Source organism: Mus caroli, unplaced genomic scaffold, assembly GCF_978045245.1.
Source record: "Mus caroli unplaced genomic scaffold, Mus_caroli_1 scaffold_1, whole genome shotgun sequence".
Lineage (NCBI taxonomy): Eukaryota > Metazoa > Chordata > Mammalia > Rodentia > Muridae > Mus > Mus caroli.
The window spans coordinates 84,722,983-84,749,888 of NW_028227256.1; the positions used below are offsets into that span (position 1 = coordinate 84,722,983).

The 26,906-nt window shown below is 48.4% G+C and overlaps 1 protein-coding gene across 4 annotated transcripts in view; it reads left to right on the forward strand.

The window, feature by feature from the left end:
- Nucleotides 1–5,987: 5,987 nt before the first annotated feature.
- Mroh2a (maestro heat like repeat family member 2A) overlaps nucleotides 5,988–26,906 on the forward strand; it is a 33,299-nt gene continuing 12,380 nt past the window's right edge. For 2 of the 4 annotated variants that reach the window (XM_021169104.2, XM_021169116.2), the window contains exons 1-26: nucleotides 5,988–6,184; nucleotides 7,017–7,110; nucleotides 7,191–7,372; nucleotides 9,344–9,475; nucleotides 9,618–9,780; nucleotides 11,201–11,299; nucleotides 12,316–12,467; nucleotides 13,005–13,148; nucleotides 13,903–13,995; nucleotides 14,161–14,239; nucleotides 14,344–14,457; nucleotides 15,106–15,182; nucleotides 15,937–16,056; nucleotides 16,300–16,410; nucleotides 17,378–17,525; nucleotides 18,573–18,613; nucleotides 19,127–19,268; nucleotides 19,525–19,577; nucleotides 19,986–20,093; nucleotides 20,852–20,971; nucleotides 21,117–21,239; nucleotides 22,360–22,512; nucleotides 23,426–23,548; nucleotides 24,472–24,551; nucleotides 25,743–25,851; nucleotides 26,415–26,510. In XM_021169104.2, coding sequence (XP_021024763.1) covers nucleotides 7,032–7,110; nucleotides 7,191–7,372; nucleotides 9,344–9,475; nucleotides 9,618–9,780; nucleotides 11,201–11,299; nucleotides 12,316–12,467; nucleotides 13,005–13,148; nucleotides 13,903–13,995; nucleotides 14,161–14,239; nucleotides 14,344–14,457; nucleotides 15,106–15,182; nucleotides 15,937–16,056; nucleotides 16,300–16,410; nucleotides 17,378–17,525; nucleotides 18,573–18,613; nucleotides 19,127–19,268; nucleotides 19,525–19,577; nucleotides 19,986–20,093; nucleotides 20,852–20,971; nucleotides 21,117–21,239; nucleotides 22,360–22,512; nucleotides 23,426–23,548; nucleotides 24,472–24,551; nucleotides 25,743–25,851; nucleotides 26,415–26,510 — 2,841 coding nt within the window. In that variant the 5' untranslated portion in view covers nucleotides 5,988–6,184; nucleotides 7,017–7,031. Of the gene's footprint in view, nucleotides 6,197–7,016; nucleotides 7,111–7,190; nucleotides 7,373–9,343; nucleotides 9,476–9,617; nucleotides 9,781–11,200; nucleotides 11,300–12,315; nucleotides 12,468–13,004; nucleotides 13,149–13,902; nucleotides 13,996–14,160; nucleotides 14,240–14,343; nucleotides 14,458–15,105; nucleotides 15,183–15,936; nucleotides 16,057–16,299; nucleotides 16,411–17,377; nucleotides 17,526–18,572; nucleotides 18,614–19,126; nucleotides 19,269–19,524; nucleotides 19,578–19,985; nucleotides 20,094–20,851; nucleotides 20,972–21,116; nucleotides 21,240–22,359; nucleotides 22,513–23,425; nucleotides 23,549–24,471; nucleotides 24,552–25,742; nucleotides 25,852–26,414; nucleotides 26,511–26,906 lie in introns of all 4 variants that reach the window. The other 2 variants (XM_085839271.1, XM_085839274.1) reach the window with 2 other exon arrangements.

The window sequence follows — 26,906 nt, forward strand, 5'->3', positions numbered from 1 at the left end:
AAGGAGCTCCTCTGATGAGGGTTGAGAGATCCACTAATCTACGGGTAGAGCAATGCATCATTAGGAACAAGTTTAAAGCAATGGCCATCTAGTAGAGCAACAGTAGCAGTAGGCTCTCTTTTGGAACTATGACCTGTCTACACATGGAATCTTGAACCAGAAATTAATGCCAAGTATAAATTTCAGCTTACGGAGAGTGCTTTAATTTCATTCAGAAAGTTCTTGGTTGCTCTCATGCCACCACTGTACCAGTGAGCATGTCTTGCCTGGCCAGTCATTACTGTAGCTCACTGTGTTCATACATGGGGTAGGATTGGTGATTATTTTCTCTGGTAGTGTACATAGCACCTTCCATCACTATGAAAATTAGCAAGAAGGAGTAGAGTTTCTGGAAGACTACCATTTCGAGTTATTTGGGCTCTGTGACTCAAGGATGTAGTGTTTTCAGCAATAGTGCTTTACCATCAAATTCTGGTAGGTAATCAAGAGCATTGGCAATTGCCTGTAATATTGGGGGAGTCCAGAGGAATCCCAGTGGCCAGCAACTCCAAAGATACAAATGAAAAATATACCAAGAAAGAAATCAAGAAAGTAATTCCATTCATAATAGTCTCAAAAGTATCTTGGAATATATCTAAGGAAGTGTAAGACTCATATAATGAACATTTAATATACTGAAAAGAGAAACTGAGGGAGATTCCAGGAGATGAAAAGACTTCTCATGTTCATAGATTGGCATAATTGATATTGAGAAAGTAGCCATTTCACCAAAAGCCATCTCGTTGTAATTCACCAATATTCCAATGCAATTCTTTATAGAAAATTGAAAACTAATCTTAAATTTTACATGGAAACCCAAAGACCCATGATAGTTGAAACAATCTTGAACAATAAAAACTCTGGGAAGTATCACCTTCCAGGTTTCAAGTTAATAGTCCAGAGCTGTAGTCCTAAGAACAACATGGTCCTAGCATGAAAACAGAAACATTAATCAATGGAACAGAATTGAGGATGCAGATATAAATCACACAGCTAAAGCCACTGTATTTTTTGCCACGTAACCCACAACACCTTGGAATAAAGGCAGCACCTTCTACGAATGATGCTGGTCCAACTGGAAACTTACATGTAGAAGAATGAAATGAGCTCTTTATGTCCCACCCAGCACAAATTCATCTCCAGATGGATCAACATAAGACCTGCTTAGCCCACACTCTCTCTCAGGTCAGCGACAGAGTACATCCATATTATTCTGATTCCTCCCCAAAGAATGAGCATTGAGCATTACCAGCTCATCTCAGCATTGTAAGTCTTCTCGAGAATTCTCTTCCAAATTCTCCCATTAATCAATTCTAACAATTCTTCCAACCTCTGGAGAGTAATGATTTCACACTTGGTACCAGTTTTCTCTCTACAATATCTTCATTTTACTATATGGAAACACAAAAAACAAGTTACTGATAAATATGAGATTTATATAACATATACATTTAGGTTCATTTTTTACTTCCTAGTTAATACCCAAAGAAGTGAAGCTGGAAAGCTTAATGGAATTGGGACACCAAAGAATTAATTGTATGTGAATCAATCATCATTGTCATAAACTTAAAACTAAAAAAAAAGAAAAAGAAATTTTGGCTTGGAAAACCAATATAGCCCACTAATTACTTACCAGCTTCATTGTCCAAGTGCCCTCTATAGACAATTGATTAAAGGACATTTTGCTTTTAAAAAGTGTGTGTGTGTGTGTGTGTGTGTGTCTGTGTGTCTGTGTGTCTGTGTGTCTGTGTGTGTGTGTCTGTGTGTGTGTGTCTGTGTGTGTGTGTGTATTGTGTGTTTGTCTTAGTCAGGGTTTGTATTCCTACACAAAACATCATGACCAAGAAGCAAATTGAAAAGGGAAGGGTTTATTCAGCTTACATTTCCACATTGCTGTTCATCACCAAAGAAAGACAGGACTGGAACTCACACAGGGCAGGAACTTGGAGGCAGTAGCTGATGTAGAGGCCATGGAAGAATGTTACTTACGGGCTTGCTTCCCCTAGCTTGCTCAGCTTGCTTTCTTGTACAACCCAGGACTACCAACCCAGGGATGGCATCACCTACTATGGCTAGGCCCTCCCCACTTGATCACTAATTGAGAAAACACCTTACAGCTGGATTTCATGGAGACAGTTTCTTAAGGGAGGCTCCTTTCTCTGTGGTAACTCCAGCTTGTGTCAAGGTGACACACAAAAGCAGCCAGTACAGAGTGCCAGCATGTATGTGCACTGTGTGTGTGCAGATACCTGTGGATGCCAGAAGAGGGGACCAGATGCCCTAGAACAGGAGTTGGTTAGAAACTGTCATGTGGGTGCTGAGAATCAAGCCCAGGTTCTCAGCAATAGCAGTAAGTGCTTTTAACCACCAAGCCATCCCTCCAGCTTTGGCATTTTGCTTTTTGTTATGCTTTGCACATTCATGCTGGGTGCCATTTTAAAAGATGTTCCCTATCTCTACCCTGCTGACAGCTACAGCCTTTTGGTATGACTCTGAAACTCTTCCCCTCAAGGTGAGGCATGTGTTTGTCCTTAGAGTCCTGACTTGCCTCAGCTCATAGAAGGAATTGGTGCCCATTCAAAGTTGAGTCCCCACCAGAATCCCTCATTTCTCCTCATTCTCTTGGATCTTGCTGCATTGCAATGAGAACTACCCAAGTGAGCCTTGCCACATGGCACCTCCACACTAGTATCTTCTCTGCCAACAGCAAGCCCTTTGCACAAAGTGACTCCAGTTGTACTTAGCTAGATGCGACCCAACTCAGCACAGCTAGGTGACCTGTGAACAATAATTTGTTGTTTCAGACATTGAATTTTGAAAATGTTTGGTACACATCAATTGCTGACACATTTACTTCTGGTTCTAACTCATACGATACTTGTGTATTATATCTGAACACCTCAGAGGGCAAAGGCATGTTCTAGTCCTATATCCAACATGGACAACAGAAAACATGCAAACCTTGTAGGCTTGCAGTCAACACACATAGTTTTTAACCCCAAACATATGACTTGAGAGATCACTGAAGGTCATGAGAAGGCCCAGTGGGGAGGTGGAAGAGGTTGTGAACAACTGTCTTTATATTTTGTTTCATGTTGACTAATGTGTCTCCAATGGCCAGAATGAGGAACAGTGCTGGGGTTTATGGGAAAGATGTATTTGGTGTGGAGTGCAGGGAAGTCATTCTAATTTTGTGAGTGTGTGTGTGTGTGTGTGTGTGTATGCATGAGTAGGTATACATGAGACTGTGTGAGGAGGCCAGAAAAGGATGTTGGGTATCCTGCTCTATCACTTTTTACCTTATTTCCTTGAAGCAGAGTCTCTCACTGAACCTGAAATTTCTGTTTTAGCTAGCTGGCCAGCTGCCACACCACCTCCAGTAGGATCTGTGTGACAAGTTCTACAGACTAAGGAGATTGACCTCTAAAGGGGGAGGCCTCCTGGAACCAGTTGTGGAACTCTTTGCTGGAGAAAAAAATATTGAGCCGTAGTTCTCATTGCAATCTATCTGTTTTGTTTTCTCTTATTCCTTTTCTTATTTACATGTTCCTGGTAGCCTAGGCCAAGATCTTAAGCAAGAATAATGGGCAAGAAACCATCCCTAGAGATGGGGCCACTAACATGACCTTATCCCCAGGGAAACCAACACTTTACTTTCGAAATCATTTACAAAACTATTATGATAAAAACTTTCCCAACAATAAAATTTCATATGGCTACATGTGTGCCATCGGAGGTGAATTTTGGCATATGGTAAAGAAAGCCTTAATTAGAAAGAATTAAAATAGTTTAAATTTATACATTGAAGATTTTAAAAAATCAGGCACTAGATGTTAAATAATTGACCCTGGGGCTGGAAAGTTAGTTCAGTGGTTGAGAGCACTGACCGTTAAAGATTTATTAACCTGCTCCTGGAGATATGCCACTAGCCTTGGATGATAGCCCCCACTAAATACATCCTTTTAGAATTGTTATATTTTGATGATTTATAATGATGTTACCTGTTCTGTTTGTGATTCACTGAATACATAGTTTCAGAGTTGTAATGCTTGGATGATTTTTGTGCTTTACTGTGCCAAATGATTTTTGTTGGTATCTGTGATTGTTTCACTGGATATAGTTTCTAAGAGATGTAATGTTTGGTTTTTTAATGTATAAAATCCCCTGCTTGAAAGCTGCAAAATACTCCCAGAATCAAACTGCCTCTGTGTTTGTTTCTGTTTGTCATCACCGAATCCTTACCCACCTAGCTTCAAGGACCCTCATTCCAGGGATCCCCATACCCAACTGAGGTGATCCATGGCAGTCAGTCACCAAGTTCCCAAGAGTCATCCATCTCCACCCCCAAATCTGAAATTATGAAAACACACAGAGTCATGACTGGCTTTTTATGTGGGTGCTAGAGTTCAAACTAGGGCACTTATTCTTAGGGAGCTAGTGTTCACTCACTGAGCCATCTGTCCAGCCCCAAAACTCATATTTTAACCTTTTAAATTGCATGGAGTAGAAATGGGATGGAGTGAAGAGTTAGAAGCAAGCAGGTAGAGGTGAAGTAACTCTGTCCTGGGTTGCTTTCCAATGTAATAAACATCATGAACAAAAGCATCTTGGGAAGAAAAGAGTTTATTTGGCTGATACATTCCAATCACAGTCAGTTAAGCCAAGGCAGGAACCCAGAAACAGGAACTGAAGCAGAGGCCACGGGGGAATGCTACTCACTGGCTTGCTCTCATGTTTTCTCAGTCTGCTTTTTCATATAACCCAAGACCACTTTTCCAGGAGTGGCACTGGGCACAGTGGACTAAGCATTCTAACATGATCATGAATCAAGAAATTATCCCAGTGCTGGAAAGATGACGTGAATGTTAAGAGCACTAGCTGCTCTTGAAGTGGACCTGTGTTCAATTCTCAGCACTCACACAGTGGCTCATAACCATCTTTAATTTCAGTTCCAGGTGATCCAGTGCCCTCTTCTGAGCTCCATGGGTACAAGTTTTGTATGTTGTACAGATATAACCCGCAGGCAAAACACCCACACGTGTAAATAGATAATTTTTAAAGATTAAAAAAGAGAGAGAGAGAGAGAATGTCCCACGGACTTACTAACAGGCCAATCTGATGAAGGCATTTTCTCAGCTAAGGTTCCCATTTCCCAGACAACCTTAGCTTATGTCAAATTGTCAAAAACAAAACAAAACAAAACAAAACAAAACAAAACAAAACAAAACAAAACAAAACAAAACATTGTATCCATCAGTCAGTACAAACTCTCACTTGGCAAGATGGGCAGACTCAAAATGGAATTTTAATAAAGAAGCCGTGGGTCAATATGACTCGGAGTCAATCTGTTAACCTGAAATGCATGAAGGATGTCCCTTAGACCGATGCTTTTTGTTGTACAAACTGCTGATCTTGACCAGATCTCTTAGCAACAGGTGATCAGGAGGTCTTTTGAGGCCCACCTTTGGTTTACGGAAGAATACTTATTCTTCTCTGTCTTTGAAATTCCTTATCTTCTGAGACTCTCCCAGTGAGAACACACCTCCTCACCTGGTTTCTGGTCCAGTTGTGAGAACACACCTTTTCACCTGGCTTCTGGTCCAGTTGTTAGAACACACTTCCTCACCTGGCTGTTGAGTAGCCCTAGTGACGAAGGAGGTCTCTCCTCACCGCCATCCCATGCTCTTCCCTCCATTCAGCTGCCTTGACTCCACCTTTCTATACTGGGCTCTACCTCCACCCCTTTGATCCTTGGTTGTAACCCCCACTAGTGATTTCCTTTTCCCAAACAGGCCACCATACATCACCACACACCTCTGGGTATAGAAATATTTAGTGGAGACTTGATGTGAAGCTTTAATTTCAGCTCAATGTACCTGGAGCTCTGGTTGAGAGTGCCTTGGGGAGGCAGTTGGATCTCAAAGTTCCAAGGGTCTGGGAGATAACTGTGATGGTTCTAATGAAACCTCCAGCCATGCAAGGAGTCCTGCTCCTCATGAGGATTACCATGGAGGAGGCTGAGTGTCTGTGGTGGACATTGGGTCCTCCCATTGTTCATATTTTCTTTGGTGAATATTAGATAAAAAGCAGTGATCTTCCTCAGCCAACATTTTTTGTTCTACCCAGACGAGGACTTCGTGACAAGGCCAGTGTTCAGGTCCTGGGAATCCTCTGAAGTGCTATTCTGGGTTGAGGGTTGAGGAACTGGGGCTGGGGGAGGAAGTATCTGGGGAACTTTGGTCCTCTGAGAGGGACATCTGTTCTGGTTCATCTTTTATTAAGAAACTTTGGGTATTGAACAGCCATTGAAGTTAGTGAGATGGCTGAATTCCATAGTCCCAAATTTGTAATGCCTAGAGAAGAGGGAGGGTATTGTCTTTACTAAGCATATTGGTTTATTACTGTGTGACAAAGTATAACTGCCTTAGTAGATTAAAAATGTTCCCACTATCTCAGTTTCTACATGGGCAGGAGTCTGGGTGTGGCTTGCCTGGGCCCACTGCTCATGGTCTTAGAGGATGCAGCCAAGTTGTGGGCAATGTTACTTTTCTCTTTTGCACTCAATAACCTTTCCTCTGCATGTGACGGTTGGCACAACTCAGTTCCTGTAGTTACAGGACTGGGAACCCCAGTTTCAAACCACATGGTCCCTCCATAGGCAGCACACATCACTAGTCTTTCCTCTCCGTGATGGCAGAGTGTCTTTTTCTAGTCTGTGAAGAGCCCCATGTGAACAATGTGATCCTGGAAGTAATTTCCCATCACCTTTGCCAACAACACAAGCAACTCAAGAGAGGGAATTCCTATAAGCACTGCATCTAAGGGGACATCCTGTTCCTTTTACCTTATTTAATGGTTCAAATGGAGTCACAGATTCTACCCACACGGAAGGGTTTTAAAAAGGTTGTGAGCTCCTGGGAGGTCATCTTAGGGAGTGTTGTCACATGGAGTATTTATTAATCTCATCCATCTTGAAGGCGCTTGAGGAGACAATGAAAGAAGCCACTGAATTGAATGAAGACATGTTGGAGGAAGCAGAGCATCTGGCACTTCTAGAGCCAGAGGATGATGGTAAGGAAGTCAACCACATCACCACACCACTGGTCCCTCTTGGGCCACTCAACACCACACCTACACCATCTTTGTGTCAGGTACATTCTTCCAAGTCACCAACCTCCTAAACATCATGGACAGTGAATCAGCAAAGACAGACACCACAGGGCCAGGCCTGGACATGCGGAAGACCTTGGCTTCAGTGATAATCACAGAGAAGGCTACCACGGATCCCTGTGTAGTGATGAACGCGCTCATCCGCTGCCTGCAGGTGCCAGAGGTAGGGACACACTAAGCCGCCAGACCTCCTCTTTGACCAGATACATTTAGATGCCTGGGAGTCCACCTACCATTCAGCACACCTTTTCAGTCACCATGAACACAGTGTGAAGGGCCAAGATGCAGAGATGGCTGACACCAGAGGCACTCATATTCCTCAGGGCTAGTTGGGGTTAGAGTGATCTGTTTGGGAGGCAATTTTGTGTCTGGTGTGGTAGGATTGGGAGGCCCCTGGTTGGTGGGGACTGGTCTCAGGATTGACTGGGATTGCAGTCTGCTCAGGTTGTCATAAACTGTGTGGCTAAAACTCCAGATGTGTATTTCCTCTTGGTTCTACATCCTAAAAGGCCAAAGTCAAGATGCCCAATGATCTTGTTTCTGTTAAGGCTCCTCCTGGCCTACTGACAGCTGCCCTGACACCATCTTCATGGTTTTTCCTCTGTGGCAGTGATTCTCAACCTGTGGGTCATGACTCCTCTGAGGGTTGTATATCAAATAGTTACATAACAGTAGCAAAATTATGGGTGTGGTAGCAACAAAATAATTTTATGGTTGGGAGTCACCACAACATGAGGAACTGTATTCAGGGGTTCCTAAGAACATTAGGAAGCTTGAGAACCACTGATTTATGCAGAGAGACAGATACAGGGAGCTCCAGTTTTTCCAAACAGTTACCAGTCCCTGTGGATCAGGGCCCCACCCTTCTGACATTATTAAGTCCAAGTTACCTCCCAAAGGCCCCCCTCAAAATGCTATTCAACTTAGGGGGTTTACATCAACATATAGATCTTTGAGGGAATCCAATTCAGTCTATAATAGACTTTGTTTTCTACCTCAAAAAGCATTCACACAAGCAAATGGTGAACTATCTCTTGGAGTTGGCTACCACCAGGAGGGGCAGGCTCTACAGCATTGCTCATCTGCAGACCTCAAGGCATCAGAAAGTACAAAAAAGAAAACATGATTATTTGCTGGTCTTTGACTATGCTTTAAGGTTTGTGTGGCAGGGACACTTAGGAAAACACCAAAAAAAAAAAAAAAAAAAAAAAAGGCTACTTCAGGGGCAATGATAACAATAAAGGCTGAGAACTTGGTCTAGTGCCACTAGTGCCATGAAGTCCTTACTGAACAGTTACTATGGTCTCACAGTTCCTCTGTGTTCAGAGTTCAAAGCCTAGACTCATGATGCTCCATGTAAAGTCACGCATGACTGAATAGCCCAGTCAGTAACATGCTTGCCTTGCAAGCCCAAGGATCCACGTAAATCCTCAGAACCCACGTAAAAATGCTAAGCCTGGTAGTGTGCACTTGTAATCCCAGCAATCAGGAGGCAGAGACAGGAGGATTCATGGGTCTGGATGGAGGAACCAGCCCAGTCTATCTGGCATGTTCCAGGCCAGTGAGAGACACCGTCTAATAAAAAAAACAAAAGCAAAACCAAACAACCCAAGGTGAGCAGCATTTAAGGAACAGCCCCTCAGGCTATCCTCTGACCTCCATCTGCATGCACACACACATGCACATATGCACTCATGCACATAGTAAGAATCATTCTCAAATGTAACTATCCAGATATGGCCTTGAGCACACAAGCCATCTGCCCAACTCCATCCTAAACCAGGACACCTTATTTGGTACTAAGTGCTGCCCACATAGAAGCTGTTTCCTGCCTGAGTCCTTGCCTCTTGGGCTCTCAAGCCTGACACTATTTAGTGTGTGAAGGACCTTGTGTGTTGACCAAATGACACCTTCCTCACTGACCGTTGACTGAGCCAAGAGAAAAGACTTTCAAGTTCTAGGGATGGGGACACTAGGGACGGGGACACTAGGGATGGGGAGTGTTGGGTGAGTGCACAGAATTGGGAAGGGCTGAAGATGGAGGAGACCTGAGACAAGATGTTGGGGAATGGAGATGGGGGTGGTACTGGGGAAAAGCCCCACCCCTGCTGCCACCTGCCATGCTTGCTCCTAGATTTCTACCCAGCGCAAAATGAACATCTACAACATCATGCAGGAGATCATCCAGCAGGAAGGGGAGATGGAGGAGCACTGTATACAAAGGCTGGTGGCCATTGCCTCCAAGCAGATGCGGGATATCACAGAGGTAGATTCCACCATGCCTTCCTTCTGCAGACCCAGGAGCTGGACTGCAGTTGAGCCTGGCCCAGGCTGTCTCATGAAACTGAGGCAGACTGAGCCTGATCAAACAAGGAGAGGGCTAGCGGTGCCTTTCTTGTTCCCTGCAGACGGAGGATTTTGAGACCGCCGAGGTGGCCAGTGAGACTCTGGTGGCTCTGTCCCGAAACCACTTCAGCTTGGTCATGTATGAACTGCAGCATCATCTCAAGCCTCTCAACCTCACTGACGAGTTTGTCATTGTCACTCTGGCCAAGCTGGCCAATGGCAATGGTAGGGGTCTGAGATCTTAACCCCAGTTCCTGGCCAGATTGAGCTGGCCTCTTGCTCTTCTGTCACTCAGTTTACCTCTGTTTCTGGCCCCACCCATTGCATTTCTCTCTCTTTCTCTGTGACATCCCCTCTGTGCCTAGTCCTTACCACTCAGATTCCCTTTTATTGTGTTTCTGATTCGCTTTCTCTCTGTCTGACTGTCTGTCTCCTCTCTTCACTTTTATCTCCCCACTCACCCCTACTCCGTTTTGTTTCTCCCCCGCTGTTTCTCTGCTCATTTTCTACTCCTTCTTTCCACCTGCAAAAGCCTATGGAACTCTTACCCCATGAGCCTGTGCTGGGTGCTGGGACCCAGTGGTGAGAAAAACCCATGTAGTTCCTGGCTTCTGTAGGGACCATAAACAAGGAAAGAGGGAAACAGATGCTTAGGAGATGACAGCTATGAAGAGGATGGCCGAGATGACTGTGTGAGAACAGCTATGGGAAGGGCTCCTAGTGAGACAGCTGCGTTCTAGCTGAGACTTGGGAGGAAGGTGTGTGTGCAGAGAGCTTGATGGAATTTAAAAAAAAATCCCACTTGAGAATACCATATGCAAAGGCACTGGGGCAGGAATGTGCTTGATTTATCTGAAGATCCAAGAGGTTCCTGTGGCTGGAGATGGGAATTAGGTGAGGGAGGCAGACTGGGATCAGCAATCCCAGGACTTCATTTAAGGTGCAGGAAGCTAGTAGAGATTTCTAAGGGGCAGTTGTCTGATGGAATTCCAGTTCTAGGAAGGCAATTCTGAACACTGTGTAGATGGAGGAGGGCTGGGGCAGGTTTAGTAGGTAGTGCACAGCAGGGAATGGATCCTGGTTGATGGGGCTTGCTGGGGCTCTGAGTGAAGGAGAGAATTAGTTCATCATTAGAAACTCACTGTGAGTCTAGAATCTGAGGAAATGTGGAGGGGTGCTCTCAGCTTGAGTGGAGGTGCCAGGTTTGGAAAGAAGGATAGACCTAGACTCTGGAAGTCTCCTATGGGATTCTCTCATGTCTGTGAGTCCTGTCTGCTGTCTTTCTCCATCCAAGAATAGAGAACACCGAATCTTCTTCAAGAGTCACACATATGCCCTTGAGCAGACATGCTCCCTGGCCAGGACCCTCCCTCCCTTTCTTTCTACATCAGCCTTCTCCCTGTCCTGTGGCTCTCTGTCCCTCCACTCCTCTGTAGCTCCTCGATTCCCTGCTCCCTCTCACATCCTCCACCTTCTCTTCTTTTCAGTTCACCCTTTTTAAACATGTGGCATCTCAACCTATTCCCTGCCATATTATTGGTGGCAAAGGGTTTCCTGGTAGACACCTGAGTATTAAGGTGGTGGGCGGTAGGGTCACTCTCTCAACCCTCTCCCTGATTCCCTGTGGCCTCTTGATGTCCTACAGTGTTTGAATTCATGCCCTACATGGGCATCACCCTGGCTACCATATTCACGATGTTGAGACTTGCCAACGAAGCCAAGATGCGCCAGGTGATCTGTAGTGGTGCGTGTCTCACTTGGGCCTGTGGGTCAAGCCTTAACCAAAGGGAGAAAGGGGGTAAGGAGGGGAATAAGGGTTTGTTGAATGAGAGGTTTGCGTCCCAGTGGTTGCTTTGCTCAGTCTCTTAGTTTGTTTGGTTCACACCCTAGTTAGGGTTTCTGATGCTTTGATAAACACCATAGCCAAAAACTACTTGGGGAGGAAAGAGTTTACTTTAGCTTACAACTTGACATCCAGCATAAAGGGACATGGAAGCAGAAACTAAAGCAGAGACCAAGGAAAGCTGCTCACTAGTTTGTCCCTCATGAGTTACCGTAGCCTACTTTCTTATACAGCTAAGGACTACCTGCCCAGGGGTGACACCATCCACAGTGGGCTGAGTCCTCCCACATCAATTGCTGATCAAGAAAATGCCCCATACACTTGCCTCCAGGCCAGTCTGATGGAGGTGTTTGATCAATTGAGGTTCCCTCTTCTCAGATGACTCTGGTTTATGTTTAAAAGCTAACCAGTATAGCCTGTGATCTGCCGCCTTGGGGGTATGTGGGTACATTTTAGAAGACCATGGTCATATCTGTGACTCTGTGTAGCTTGTTCTGTACTTTCAGAGAAAGGTGAGAGACAGTTGCAGGAAGGAAAGGGCAGTGAACATATTCTCTGTTGGGCTTGTCTCAGCAAAGTCCTTGGAGGCTATTTACATCTGAACATCTGGCCCTGTGATTTGGTTATTTGACACTAATTTGGGTCCCCAAACCCAGATGCCTAAGGAAAAGAGGTTGTGTTTGTTGCTGTCCTAACTGGAATCTCCAGATTGTGGTCCCGCTCTGATCCTGCATCCCCAAGAGGAGGGGCTTAGACATACCTGTGTGCTCAGTGCTCACATGGAATCAGGGGGCTGCAAACAGCCAACAGAGCAGAGAGGAGGAGACCCAGTAACCCCAAGAATACCAGGAAGGATTGGCTCCAACCCTGGCCCCTCTGGCCCCTCTGGCCCCTCCTGCCTGTCCTGCTGCTGGCAGCCATGGAGACGTTCTGTGAGACGGTGCAGTTTTACCTGAGGCACCTGGAGGACAGCCTGTATCCCGTGATGACGGAGGACCAGTTTGCTGTGAAGCTCTTCCCAATGTACCGATACTTCGTGACCGTGTGGCTGCGCCACCAGGACCTTGAGGTGAGACTAGCGGTGCTCGGAGGTCTCTGTATTCTCTGGGTTACACTTCCCAGAAGATGCTGCAAAGCTTCTGGGTTCAGCCTTGTTCCTGGAGCCCTGAGACCCTAGGACTCTGTGAATGCTGGATGGAGCCGGGAAAGGAGGCTTGTGTCAAGGGCAAAGGCCCACAGAGAGCTTTCAGATGAGGTTTTGGGACTGGAAGGCACCTGTCCCACTCCAGATCCTCCCTGGATATCCTGATTGTGAACATTGTGCTCATACCAACTCCGTAAGGCAGGACCACTTTACGAACAAGGGAACTGAGGCACAGAAGGGTTGTTTTGTTTTGTTTTGTTTTATGCACTTGCCCACAGCCACTTGATTTACAGGCAGAACTCACATCAAGGTAGTCTGACCCCACTGCACTAACCATGGTGGGGGCTTTAGGGGGAAGCCTGGACACTATCTATAGTACCCCATCTGTATGATGCCGGAGAGTGCTTGAGTCGCTAAGACCCTGGTCCTGCTGGGGTGCTGGAAACTTCACTTCCTACACAGGTGAAACTGGGAGTCATCAAGTCTCTCAGGCCCATGCTGAGCCTTCTCCTGCCTAATGACGACCTGAGGGAGCAGGTGTATGACTATATCCCCCTGCTGCTGGCTGAGTTCCAGGGTGGCCTGGAGGCTCTCTTTGTCACACAGGTGAGGGCCAGACTCAGGAAACTCTGATCCTCAAGAATCTTCAGGTGCCTGCAGGCCCTACATCTGTACCCTACACCCGACCCTGGCACTATGGAAATAAGCTGTCATTCCAGGTAGAAGGATCTCAAAGGGTCCAGGAGGCCCCAGGGAAGCTATGGTTTTGCTTAGGTCACTGTAACTAAGAACCATGGGGTGTTTGGACCCTTGAGCAGTTATACCCAAAGAGATTTTTATGTCTAAGTAAAAGGATATAGTCTGGAGCTCTGGGTGGAATAGGTTAGGGGCCTCCACACCCTCTGATGTGTGAGGTGGAGATGTTGCAGGTTCTGAGTGTAGGCCTGGCCCCGGATGATGCACACTGAAATGAAGCAAATGCACCGGGCATTGGCCTTTATTGTAAAAATAAGGAGCAGAAATGAACAGTACAGGACTAGGGAGCTGCCTGCATATATGTTGCGGATGAAGATTAGATTTGGATTCATCCCTTACTCTGGTGAACAAGAAATGACCTTCTCAGTGGCCCCCAGCACACTCTCCAAGTTTATCAGGCACACAAGTCATCCAGGGAAGGTGGAAATACAGGCTTGGATCAAGTCCATCTTGTAGAAAACCGAGCCTCTACACCCAGCCAGCTGGTGTGGGGTTGGGGTGGGACCAGGGAACCTGTACCATCACACAATGGCCTGCTGAGTAGCAAGAAACCAGGGGTAGAGCAGTCACCTCACCTGCAGCCTTCTGCCCATCCCTTCTGCAGGTCTTGAGGCAGATTCTAGAAGCATCGGTTACCACCAACACCCCTATCCCCCCGATGCTGCTACACCCCATTTTCACAGAGCTGCACGTCCAGGTGAGGCCAGTTGAGGGCATCCCCCAGGCAATCAGCAGGAAACTGCCTCGGGGCATGTTTTCCCCTCCCCCCACTGCATCCCACTGGCATGCAGGCATAGGGCTGGACTGTCCACATGGCCTGTGGCCTGTGAGCTCCTCACCCTCCCTATGCATTACTCCTTAGGTGTGCTCCAAGGCCCCAGCCCAACAGCAGTTCAGCAGTCAGAACCTAATGGAGATCGTGCACTGCTTCATAGCCCTGGGTGAGGTCTGCAGGGACCTGGGGAGGCTCAACCCCTTGCCCAGTGCAGGCGTGGAGGCAGAGCCTGCCAGCCTTGACTGATGTGCTGCTCCTTCTGCCCTGCAGCCCGCTCCTACCCCAAGGAGCTGATGAAGTTCTTCTTCAGCCAGGTGGAGATGAGCAAAGAGGCTGTCCGTGTGGGGACACTGGCCCTGATCAGGGCAGTAGTGAGCGCAGATGGTGAGCCAGCTGCAGTGGACAGGCACCATGAGGGAGACAGTGAAGTTCCTACCTGGCTTCCATCCTATTCTAGTAGTCACTGTTGGGTGGCCAAGTCTCTTGATTGCTTCATATTTCTCAGCCTTGAATTTAACCAGTACCCCGGCCCCTCCATACCTCTGCCCTCTGGGCTTGCCTTTCACAGTCAGCCTGAATCCTGCTGCTGACCTCCAACTGTTGGAGGCTGGTTGTAAGGCTGGCCGTAACCTTGCAGACACAACCCTAGGTCCACAAACTTAACATTTGCCCTCAACACCTTCTCTTAACCTTTGTAGGTACCAGGTACATGCCTGGCGTGTATGTGGACATTTATCCAGGCAAACCACTCATACACTTAAAAATAAAAATAAGTAAGTAACCAAACAAACCAAGACTACACAAATTGTTTGGATTTAGCTGGATCCAGTCTGTGAGCAGTTCCTTGCTTCTTCCTAGCCAGGAGCCACAAGAAACTGGCTACTGTGCTCAGGGGGAGCCTACCGGCGAGGGTCCTAAGGAAGTTACTCTGAGCCTGTGGTCTGTGGAAGGGAGCTGAATGGGATGTGTCAGGGACAAGCAACCCGGTGTCTTCTTGAGCCACAGTTTCTCAGGCTGGTCTGTCTCTTTCAGACCCCAAAATGAATATCAAGACCATCTACCTAGCCATCCGGGTCGTCAAGAACACTCTCTCTGACACTCGGTCCAAGGTAACAGGAAGGGGACCCTGCCGGGGTAGCTAAGGGTTAAGGGGTGGAGAATGGAATAGTGGACCTCAGTAAAGCAAAGTTGAGCCAGTGCCAGCTGCAGCGCTGTCACTGAGACCAGGGACTTTCAAAGCAGTGTGCTCCGATTCTACCTTACAGGGAAGAAAGGCTGCTGTCCACACAGGGTCTGTCTAGTGATCTTACTACTTGTGAGAAAAGTGACGGGAAGACACATTCCTGGGCACACCCTCAGCTAGCTGAATACCACAGGCCTGCGCTGCAGCTAGCTTGGAATGCTGCGAAAGAGTGTCAGGGAAGGGATGGTCAGAGATGCTCTGGCGAACATGGGGCAGGGCGTTTAGATAGAGCCACGAAGACATAAGAAACATGACTCGTTTTGGGTCCCACCCCTACGTTTTACTGTATACCTGAGGGAGACCAGAGGGGGAAATATTAATATAGGCTTCCGCACCAAGGCTGTTATGACCATGTAACCAATGTTAGAATGGAATGAAGATGTCTATAAAGGGCCCAACTGAGACACTCAGGTGACAACGCTGCAGAATGATGTTCCACTGTGCAGCAAGCAGCGATGGGCAAAGTGGAGAGTAGCCAGGTAGCCCCTGAAATCTCTCGGAGCCAAGAGCACCAGCAGTTCCCAGGCGTTTCAAGCCACAAGATCGTTAGATGTAAATATCCATGCTAAAGCCCCCCCTTCCCCCCCCTCCCCCAAGCTGTCCCTACCCTGTCCCCACAGGTACGGATGGCAATTCTGCGAATCATTGGCCAGCTGGTTCTGTCAGGCTTCCAGGAAAAGATCAAAGGCTGGGGTCTGAAATATGTGTCTGTCCAGCTCACCTTATCTACCTACAAGCTGGTGAGTGGCTCCAGCGCCAATCCCACGGGGCAGCTCCACTTTAGAAATGGATTACTAAGTGCTAAGCAAAGAACAATGCACTGAGAACCTGTTTGGACCTGTATAGGTTCATGGTTACCCTGCAAGTATGGCCCATCCTAGGACCCAGTGTCTGGGCAGGGAGCCCCCTGGGGAGGAGGGAGACCACTCTTGAGATCTTGGCAAGCCCCTGCCTGAAGGATTGCCCTGGTTCTGTCTTCTTAGACAAATCGCCGGGAATGCTTTTATCAGAGGGATTTGGAAGAGAAGATGGTTCACAAAGTAACCATGGATACTGTAAAGATCATAACTTCTTCTATCAGCGGCATGACCAATGTGAGTCACTCCACACCCAGCGGGCCATTGCCCTGATGATGGCTCCTGGCTGCATTCTGAAGGCTGGTGGAGGAACCTAGGTGTTCTCCACCTCTGAACCCCGCAGTGTGTCTTAATAAGTTGCAGTCATCTTATTTGCCTGAAGCATGTGTGTGAATGTTTCTCTTGGGGAGGGCATTCTACAGTTCAGTAAGTTGAGCTAGGAGGACTCTATATGACCTCAAGGGCCCCAGGTTATAGGATAAATCACTGTACCTCATTTTAATGGGAAGAGAAGAAACATAGGAACGAGGCAGGGAAAAAAATGTCATAACATCACCAAGAAGGAATGAGTGACTGACCATAAAGCTGTAGGCTGGATGGGATGCCTCCTATCTAGTGGAAACTGGAGATGAGGGTTAGAGGCTGTAGGGCACAAGCCTGAGTTGTAGGGCTGCAGAGAAAAGTGTTGTTTTGGGACAAAATTTCTTCTTCTGAGGTATTGTGCTCTTTGGGCCTCTTGGCTGCCTGGACTCGAGGGCAATCTTCTTTACGGATTGTGAGTTTTGTCACAGCTGTGTGATGTGTGCACAGCAATGCTGGACCAGCATTTGGTTTAATAAGAGGGTATGCTTGTTTGGCCAAGTTGACAAATACACGGGAGCATCACAACCGTCAGGCACCCCTGGATTACTGGACTAGTTTGTGACTCAGAGGCTCCTGGGACCCAGAGGGAGGCCCTGGTTAGAGGATGTACAGGATATAGAGTGGATACATGGCTAGCAGGGCTGCATGGAAGCCATCTGGATGCCCCTGAAAAACATCCAGGGTGGGCAGGAAAGTCGGGTGAGTATTTGGGATAGCTTTGGGGATGCCAGGTAGAGTCCACACTGTGGGTGAAGCCTGGACAATACTGGATGGGGGTTGGGGAGCAGCATAGGACACCTCTAACTGGTCCTGGGCCCTCCCCTCCCCGTTCCTGTCCCAGGAGTTCTGGGTGAGGCTCCTGTGCTACATCATGGAGACAGACTACACCGAGGCGCTGACCCCCATCTGCATCAGCCTCACGAACCTGGCCGAGAACCAAATTCATGGCAAAGACACGGAGGCTGGAATAGCTGGAAAGAGCAAGCATGGTGGGTGGCATCCCTGGGTCAACTGGTGGGGACAAGCAGGTGAAACGGCTCCCAGTCACCCTTGTCACGGGGTCCTGATCAACCAAATTTCCCCTTCTCCAAGAAACATCTAGAATCCTCCCTGTTGTGTCTAGAGAGGGGTTAAAAGCCTGCAGACTTCCTCCTGGTGGCCCATTCATCATTATGGGCAGGGCAGGGAGGGGGCTCCTGACCCTAGCTATAGCTGTGGCCTTTCTGGGTCTTTGCCTTGCCCAGCTTCTCTGAGCCATCTAGAGGAACTGTAGCATTCTTCTGTCCAATTCTCTGTCAGCTGACTACTGTGGTCCACTCAGGGCCGGCACAGTCAACACAGGCTCTCAAGTGACCACGTTCATCTGCATCATGTCACTGTTCTCCTTCTCTGCTATGTCCGGTCCCAAGGGGATACTCTCATAGCCGCTGGGGCTTCCCAAGGTCAGGCATGACAGACAGCGGGTAGGGTGATTCAGGAGGGTCGTTCCTATCCAAGGATGACACAGGGCCTGTGTCTGAGTTCAAGCTAAGAAGCTTAAGTGAATCCATTTCAATGTGACCCTTCAACTCTGAATGTTGAGTCCACTCCTGGGTCTCCACACCTGCAGCTTCTCAGCAGCCCTGCCCTCTCCCTTGCCTATCCACCTGAGTGCCATTGTTTTTCAAGGGCTTACTGGTTCCCAAGGCATATAGCGACTGGACAGGAGGGAGCCAGGGTAGGGAATTAAATCATTCCCAGTAGAAGAGAGGCCAAGGTTTATAATAGGAGACATTGCCCTGGCAGATCCATTCAAAAATAAACATCCAAAACCTAAAACACATCATCTGTGAGCCTGGCTCATGAGCAAAGTTCTCCCTTCTTTTTGGAAGGAGCCAGTGAGGTTCTTCATGAGAAACTCCCTTTGGAAGATTATTTATCTGGGGTAATTGTAATAATTCTGGAAAATGATCTTCAAAGTGTCTCCCTTGGGGGTTATAGAACATGTCTTGAAATGGGCCAGGCACCCTTATCTGGGGTTCTTTTTCCTTCCTCAGTGGACCTGCCTGCACCCCAGAAGCTGCTGGCCCGTCTCCTGGTGAGTGGCTGACATACCATGGCCTGGAGCATGTCATTCACAGTGACACCTCTTCCCTGAACTCTTCGTTCTCCATGCTCCAGAGGGACCTGGGATGCAGGGAGGAAGCTGGATATTGGGCAGAATAGAGTCCGGAGGTCTGTGTTGTCCTTCTTGGGAAGATATGTCAGGGACAGTGTGCTCAGATGTCTGGGAACCTGGCCAGGATCTGCTCTCAGATTCCTGTGCCATAAAACACCACCAGAACACCAATCATGGCCCCAGGTAGGCTCAGTCCTGTGGGCACCAACCAATGCTCCATTGAGTCTCAGGGTCAGAAAGGAACCCAGGTCTGGCCTCTCATCTCCTTCCTGCCTGCAGAGTCCCCTATAGGCCTTTCTATGCTGAAAACCTTTGGGCTTTGTTTGAAAACCATATACCCCGCTCACTTTCCTCTTTATAATGAAGATGGTGGACTCCCAGATAGGGAGCAGAAGCCTGGCCCCTGCTCACTGACTCCCTGGGGCCCTCCAGGTGCTGATGTCATCACCCTATAAAGGAGAAGGCCGGGGGATTGCCATGCTCAACCTCCTGCGGACCCTCAGCCAGAGCATTGCTCCTTCCATGGCTGACATGTGGGAGCAGGAGATCCCCCTGCTAGTCCAGTACCTGGAAGGTGAAGTGCCCGCTCTGTGTGCATGCTGGGACACTCACTAGTCACCTGCCTTGGATCACAGGAACCTGGGGTCTGGTGGACCTGAACAGACCTCCTTAAGAACCCCATACCTTGGGGGGTGTGGGAAGGGAAATACTGAATGTGGTGAGCTCATTCACAGAGGGCTTCTGATGCTGGGGCAAGGATGTTTACCCCGGGGTGGGGTGGGGGGGAGCAGAAGGGAGCAGCCCATGAGAGCATGCATATTCTCCTGTAGAGCACACTGAGTTTACCTGGAACCAGAAGACCTGGGAGGATATGCTGATTCAGGTAAAGGGGTGAACTGTCTCTGAGGGAGAAGAGAAGGAACCTGGAAGGACATTTGATGTGGACAAGATTAGGGTCTTGTGAAGGCCATGTTACCCTCTGTCAGAGCAGACTTAACAAAGAAGACACCTATGTCTGTGTGTATCAGTTAGGGAGAACTGAACGAGCCAAGTGCCTGGAAAAGCAGCGGAAACAGACCTGATCTCCCGGCAGCCTCTAAAGCCACAGCCATGCTCCAGACACACATAATGTTAGAGCTGGGTTGGCCGTCCATCAACTGAATGGCGATCTAGAGAAGGTGGCCCAGAAAGAACAAGCCCATATTCAGGGTCACACAGCATTCCCTGAAACCCAGCTAAGAGCAAGGCTGGGTTCAAATGCCTCTGCCCACCACCGTCTTTGACTTCGCAGTTTCTGAGAAACTCCCTCAAGAAGACCCGTGGGACCAGCTGGAGCCTGAGGCTCAGCAAAGAGTTGAACAACCAGATCGAGACCTTCGACAGCCCCTCCTTGGAAAAGGTTTGTCCTCATAGGGACCTCGTAGTTCAGGCAGGGAGGAGCTTCTGGGGATGATGGGAGGAGCTTCTGGGGATGGGAGGAGCCTCCGGGGATGGATAGGCTCATGACATTTTCACATCAGATCAGGTGGCCCCATGACTGCTTAGTGTCCTAAGAAGAGAAAAAGTAATCTAATTCAGTGATTTTCAGGCTTTTAAAAATCTCTTTTGTTTGTCTTCCTCATTCTGGTCCATGGTCACATGTACTTTTTTTTTTTTTTTTTTGTAAACTATTTTCTCTTGTTCTTTCTTTGTAAAATTATAAAAGTAATTGAAAGAAATCAGAGAGGATCTCGGTAATAGGAAAGCATCCCAGGTTGATGGATAGAGTTGAGATGGCAGTGTGTCTCTAGATTCTGCATCACCACCACCACAGCCCTAAGCCACCACCCTGTCATACTGGCACATAAAACAAGGATATTCCATCTCTTGCCAATGTTATTCTATGCCAGGAAGTAGCTGGGAAAAAAAAATTGATGCTTCCAGGTTTGTGGGTGGGAACATATCTGATGGAACTTGTATAGGAAAGGATTTGGCCTTCACTGTTAAAATGTATAATATGCCTGCCCTTGTGCAGTCTGATGTCACAAAACAAACTGAATATTTATTTAGCAGGATATAGAAAATGAATCAGAACTATGTATCAAGGGCTCCCAATAGCATCACCCAAAGTATGGGAGTAGAAAGGCCTGAGGTTCTCCCTCCCTCCCACCCCTGCAGGGTTTTCTGTACAGGGCCCTGGGTTTCACCTTAGGCATGGGTCTGGAGGCCGACAGGGTGGAAGTGCTCTTATTAGAGCTGCTGTACAAGACGGACTACAGCAACGACTTTGACCGGGAGGTGAGAGTACCTTTGACCCCTCTAATTTACAACCTTCCATGTTCTGGAGGTGGGGGGACTTAGCTTATGTTCTTGCATGTGTGTATTTATAACTTGTATATCTCTCTGTATCCCCTGCTCTCACCTTGGCCGGGCTTCCCTGAAGGGTGTCATCCTGTGCTTTGGACTATGTGCCCGGGGCCAGGTAAAGACAGTGCTGAATGTGCTTCAGGACTTTGAGGAGAGGATCCAGGAGTCGGAGCAGTCCTGGCAGATCGGTGCCTGGAGGGTAAGGCTCCTCACCGCAAGGCTTGGTGTCAGGCCTTGGAGGGAGCTGAGACAACTGGGGTGATCAGGCAGCTTCCCCAAGGCATCTTCCGAGCATCCACAATGCTCAGTCCTGGTGTGAGGGCCAGCCTGTTGCTTGACTGGTCCAGTCCATTTGCTCGAGGCAGCCAAAGAAACAAGGTTGAGCCCAACAGCTTGACAGCTAGGGAATTAAATTGCCCACCCTCCTGTTAACCCTTCTTTATGGCAAAATGGACATCAGAAGGAGCCCTTAACACAAGAACCTAACGAACTCATCATTGACACAATGGTGATTTTTTAGCAAACTGTTCTCAATAGTGTTATCTAGGGCTTAGCCAGCCCCCAGGGTGACATGGTTTCTGCTCAGCTGCCTAAGTAAGTCCTAGGCGGCTAGTCTCTGTGTAGAGCTGTCCATGCGAGCTTCCCCTGCATGTGTCACTGGATGGAAGCTTCCCAGGGTGGGTAGGTCCTTTGTCTGGTTCACTTCTTTCTGCCCAGTATCTGGTATGTAATTGCTGCCCAATAAAGTTGCTAATTGCATAAGTGCTTTAACACCCAAAGAACAGTCCACCGAAGCCCTTATACTGACTTAACAGCTTCTTCAATCACAGCCGGCCCAGCGCTTGCTCCCTCCCGGTGAACACTGCCTGCTCCCCTCTCTTTAATTTTTCCCCATTTTTCATATATGTGTGTGGTATGGATATGTACCTATGTGTGCTTGCATGTGTGTGGGCATCTGTTGTAGGTGACATGCTTGCAGGTACACCTGTCTGTGCACATGTGGAGGCCTTAGTTTGATGTCAGGAACCATCCTCATTCACTCTTCTGCTTATTCACTGAGACAGGATCTCTCAGTCAAACTCAGCATTTGCCGATCTGGCTGCTCAGACCAGCCAGTTTGTGGGCTGGGGTATCCTCTGTCCGCAACCCCAACTTCCCCACCCCACCCCCGCCTTCTGAGGCTAGAATGCAATTGGCCTGTCACACTGAGAATCTAACCCTCTCCTGATCCTCACAGTTGTTCCACAAAGCATTCCCCCCCGCCCCCTCCCCCACTGAGGCATCTCCCCATTCCCGCATCCAATTTCACTGTCCTGCAGAAAGACCACCCCTGGAGGCGAGAGACGGTGAAGAGTGCCCTAATGGTGATGTACAGCTGTGTGTCCTCTTACTGCCACCCCCAAATGCTCCTCACCCACGTGGACAGCCCCATCACCTCTAAGATCATCCACCACTACTCCAGCAGCTGCCAGGTAGCCCACATACAGGGAGTCAGCCCATGTTGTGCGTGCAGGAGGCAGCTGGGGTCCTGCCTGATCATCCTCCGGGAATCCAGTGCTCGCACCTGAGCTTTGGGGGTCATGCTTGCATGGATAAAGCAGTCCTCCCCTGAATGCTGCAGGTGACTGTGAATCCCCAGAAATACAAAGTGAGCCCCAGTTCTCCCCACACCCTCCCACTCTCTCACCCTCCCTTCTGGCCTGCTCACTTTCATAAAGGAGAGAAGTGGGCAGACTTCAAAAGGACACAGAGGTGTGGGATACTTTCTTGGAACGTCAAGGTAGATGAAAGTGGAAGTGTTTATTTTTTAAACTTGTGAATATAAAATGCATATAGTGGGAGGCGGGGAGATGACTCTGTCACTGAAAGTGCTTGCTACACAAACACAAGGGCCTAAGTTTGAATCTCCAGCTCCCATGTAAAAGCTAATTATGGTGACAAGCACCTGTAATCTTAGTTTTGAGGGATCATCTATCATGAGGATAGGAGGATCCATCCAGTCTGACTGGATTGTAATCTCCAGGCTTATCAGACCCTGTCTCAACAAATACAGTGATTGACAAAGATACCCAACACTGACCTCTGACTTCCACATGCACACACACACACACACACACACACACACACACACACACACACACAAGCATGTCAACAGGAACCATGAAAAGATGCACAGAACATAAAATTGATCACAGTAGCCTTTTTCAAAACCACGGTTTTACCGTGGTTGAAGAACAGACAGGTGAGGGGGCTGTCACCCAGAGCACCCCTGATGTGGAGCCTTCTTCAAAGACTGGGAAGGATTCAGGGGTGAGGGGCATGGCTCAGGGCTCTCATGAGTCCTTGGCAAACAGGTTCTCCCTCACATTCTTCCTCTGGGCCTAGGACATCAGCCTCAAAATGGCCTTCATGAAGAGTGTTGTGCAGGTCACCAACGCCATCAAAAGCATCCAAGACCCGGAGGACTTCCAGTTTGCCCACAAGTCTGCTCTTACTGGCCTCATAGTTGTGAGTGGGACAGGACTCCCCAGTCCTGGGTGGCCTGGGATCTAGCTCTTCAACTGTGCCCTGGCTGAATTTCCTTGAGGATATCTGTAAGCTATCTATGGGGGCTGTAGAGCCTTCCTGCCCCACTCTTGATTTGATCAACTGAACTGTAGGCTCTAAGAACAGCTTTGGAGGGTTTCATGACCCAAAAAACCGGAGTGGGACCTTGATTGACTTGTGCCCAGTGGTGCCCAAAAGAGGCTGTCTCAGGGACCAGTCAACAGGAGCTCACTGGGGATGGGTGGGAACAAGCTGATGAGAGACACAGCCCCAGTGCTTTTCCACGGGAAGAGGCTTAGCAGATAGAGGTCATTTAGAAGCAGAGCTAGAGAATTGTTTACACAGAACATCAGTGAAGTTTAGAGCCAACTGTCTACAGACTGATGGAACTGTGTATCAGCTAACCCTTGGCCCCCAAATGTCGCCTCTCTCTCATGGCCAACAAAGGATGAGAGTATCGCCTGTAACGTATCAGCAGCAGTCCTTGGGGAAAGTGAGAGGCAGGAGGAGCAGGGAAATGGGTGGTCATTGCCTTCTATCCCCAGTCACACAGTACAAGAGCCCGGCACAAGCTGTTAACTAAGCATCAAGTCTTGTATAGGACAAGGAAACTTGGGTTTGGGAAATTGCATTGTGTGGCCAAGGACACACATCAAGTCATGGTGGCCCTGGATAAGAAGCCTAGGCCCATTGTGTGTGTTCCTCCTGTGCTTTGCTGCCAAATAAGCCTTAAAGAATGTGGGCATGTGAACCCCAGAGCTCTGTACAAAGGCCCAGGCCCTCCTTATCCTGGCACCAGATAAGGAGGTGTGACACCCCTCGCCCCCTTGCCTAGCTCAACTTCCGGGTGAGCAACAATTCACAACCCTTCTTGTGCCGGACAGGCGATCATCAAAGCAGAACCACCCGACCACTTGGTTTCTCCCGTGAGGTCGATGGCAATGGATGCTCTCTCACAACTGAGGTGAGCTGGGGCGGGGCCTGCCAGAGTTCCTACTGCCTTCTGATGATGGGATAAAGTCTGTGATCACCTCTCAGTGCCCCTCTCTGGGCTCCTTCAGACCTCATCTTTCCACCTCAGTGGTGGAGATGTTGAGCAATGACTCCCTGAGATAATGGTAGGTAGGGTCCATCTCTCTCCAGACTCCTCTGTGAAGGTTTTCAAGTTGGGTGCCTCTCCTGGGATAAGGTGACTGGCAGGTATGTGGGCTGTTCTTAGCAGAGCTGCTGAATACGTGCCACACCCCTCAGGGAAGCACAGATTGTTGTATGCCAGGCAAGGCCTGGCTGGACTTGAAGAAAGGACAAATGCACAGACAGAATGACAGGTAGGAGCTGACGGAAGAATGTGCTTGCAGGTGGCTGACCACCCTCTCTAATGCTAAGAAAGGGCCTGCCATGAAAAGGTAATAGCACAATAGGAGCTGGCAAAAAGGCTAGTGGAGGCTGACATTTGACTTTCAACCTGAGCTGATGGAGGCTGACATTTGACTTTTGACCTGAGCTGACACAGGATGACTAGATTTGTTTGGGAGTTCAATCTCAACAGAGAGAAGAGAGAGAGGGAAAGGGAGGGGGAGGGGGGAGGGGGGAGGAGGGAGGGGAGGGGGAGGGGGAGGGGGAGGTGAACAGGCAGACAGGCAGGCAGGCAGGCAGGCAGGCAGGCAGGCAGGCAGGCAGGCAGAGCTTCTGAGGGCAGGATGTCTCCGTTCAGCTCTGGAGCACAATAGACGCTCCCAGGAGTTGATGACAGAACTGATCTTGCCCCAGACTCATGAAAAAGAATCCCTAGAGCCTGGGCATGGTCCCTGGGGGCAGGGTGGGGTCATTAAAAAGATGTCCAGGTGATTTTAAGTAGCAGCTAGGATTTTTCCTCCAGGCTTTGCATAAGATATAAGAGTCTGCTCAGAGCAGGCAACGGAAAATGAAAAACTGACTCTTGTACCCTCAAATCCGGCTTCCACCACAAACATAGTATTGTAGGATAGTGGTCAGGCGGAACAAGGCTCCTAATCAGGGGCACATGCCTGAGTCCCCAGCCAAGGCACTGTGCCCTCCCCTCATTCTGGAACACACCTCCCTGGGCCAGAATAGGCCATGTGCAGAATGAGCTTGGCTCCCAGTGACTACTACTGCTGCTAATGTGTTTCCTCAGCACGCTGAAGCCTTTCTACTCTCCAGAGGAAAGCACAGAGTTGATGGATATCAGCATACACACCGTTATCTCCCTCCAACCCCCAGGGGAAGACAATGAGTCTGTTAAGGTAGGATTCCTTCCCCAGGGAAGCCTCCTTATTCTCTGGGTCAGAACCTGGAAGTTGACGTTGGCATAGGCAGGCTCCACTTTCCCAAGCTACCTACAAGGCAGCAGTTTGGAGCAGCTCTATTAGTAAACATGAGCTAATGCTAGCCGCTGTAACAGGTAAACCTTGGAACCTCAGAGACTACACTAGATTCAAGTTTATTTCTCATTCGCAGCGAGCCCAGTGGTCAGTGGGGGGTCTGTATGCATGAAAATGCATCCTGTGAGTTGTCAGGGACCCAGTCTGATAGAGGGCCCAGCTTCAGCAAATGATTTCAAAGGTCCCAGGGTATGAGGGATGAGAACATGTGCAGAAGATTCAAGAACCATTTTGTCTTCCTTCTGCGAGCAACAATACATTCCCAATAGCCCACTTTAGTGTCTCTCATCTCCTGATCCAGAGACACCTGCAGAGTATTGGTAAGAGGCTATGTGTGCCTTTCATGGCTGCACAATATTCTCTCTCTCTCTCTCTCTCTCTCTCTCTCTCTCTCTCTCTCTCTCTCTCTCTCTCTTTCCTCTCAGACCCTGTATGCAAATGCCATGAGTTCCCTAAAGCAGCTGATGGAGGGCCTCCTGCAGAGACAGCTGGACCCCAAGGGGCTGCAGGACACTGTGCATGTGAGTTACCTGGCAGAGGGGTCCAGAGCCAAAGGTGGCCACACCCTTCCTGGATCGTGACCTGAGAGCTGCACTTCGAGGCATGGCTTAGCGTGGCTTGTGCTTTCAGAGATGTTGTTACTCTATGGCTGCCTAGTTTCACTGTGTTGGGCTTGTGGTAAGACAAGATGTCATGGCAGAAGGGCAAGGTAGATGAAGACTGTTCACCTCATGGCTGAAAGGTGACAGAGAGGGAGAACAGGACCCAATATCCCCTGTAAGGGCATGTCACCGTGACTTCATTCCCCTTTACTAAGCCCATTGCCTAAAGATTCCATCACCTCTCAGCTGCATCACAGGCTGGCACTGCTTTAACATATAGCCGTGTGTGTACATGTGTGTGTGTGTGTTCATTGC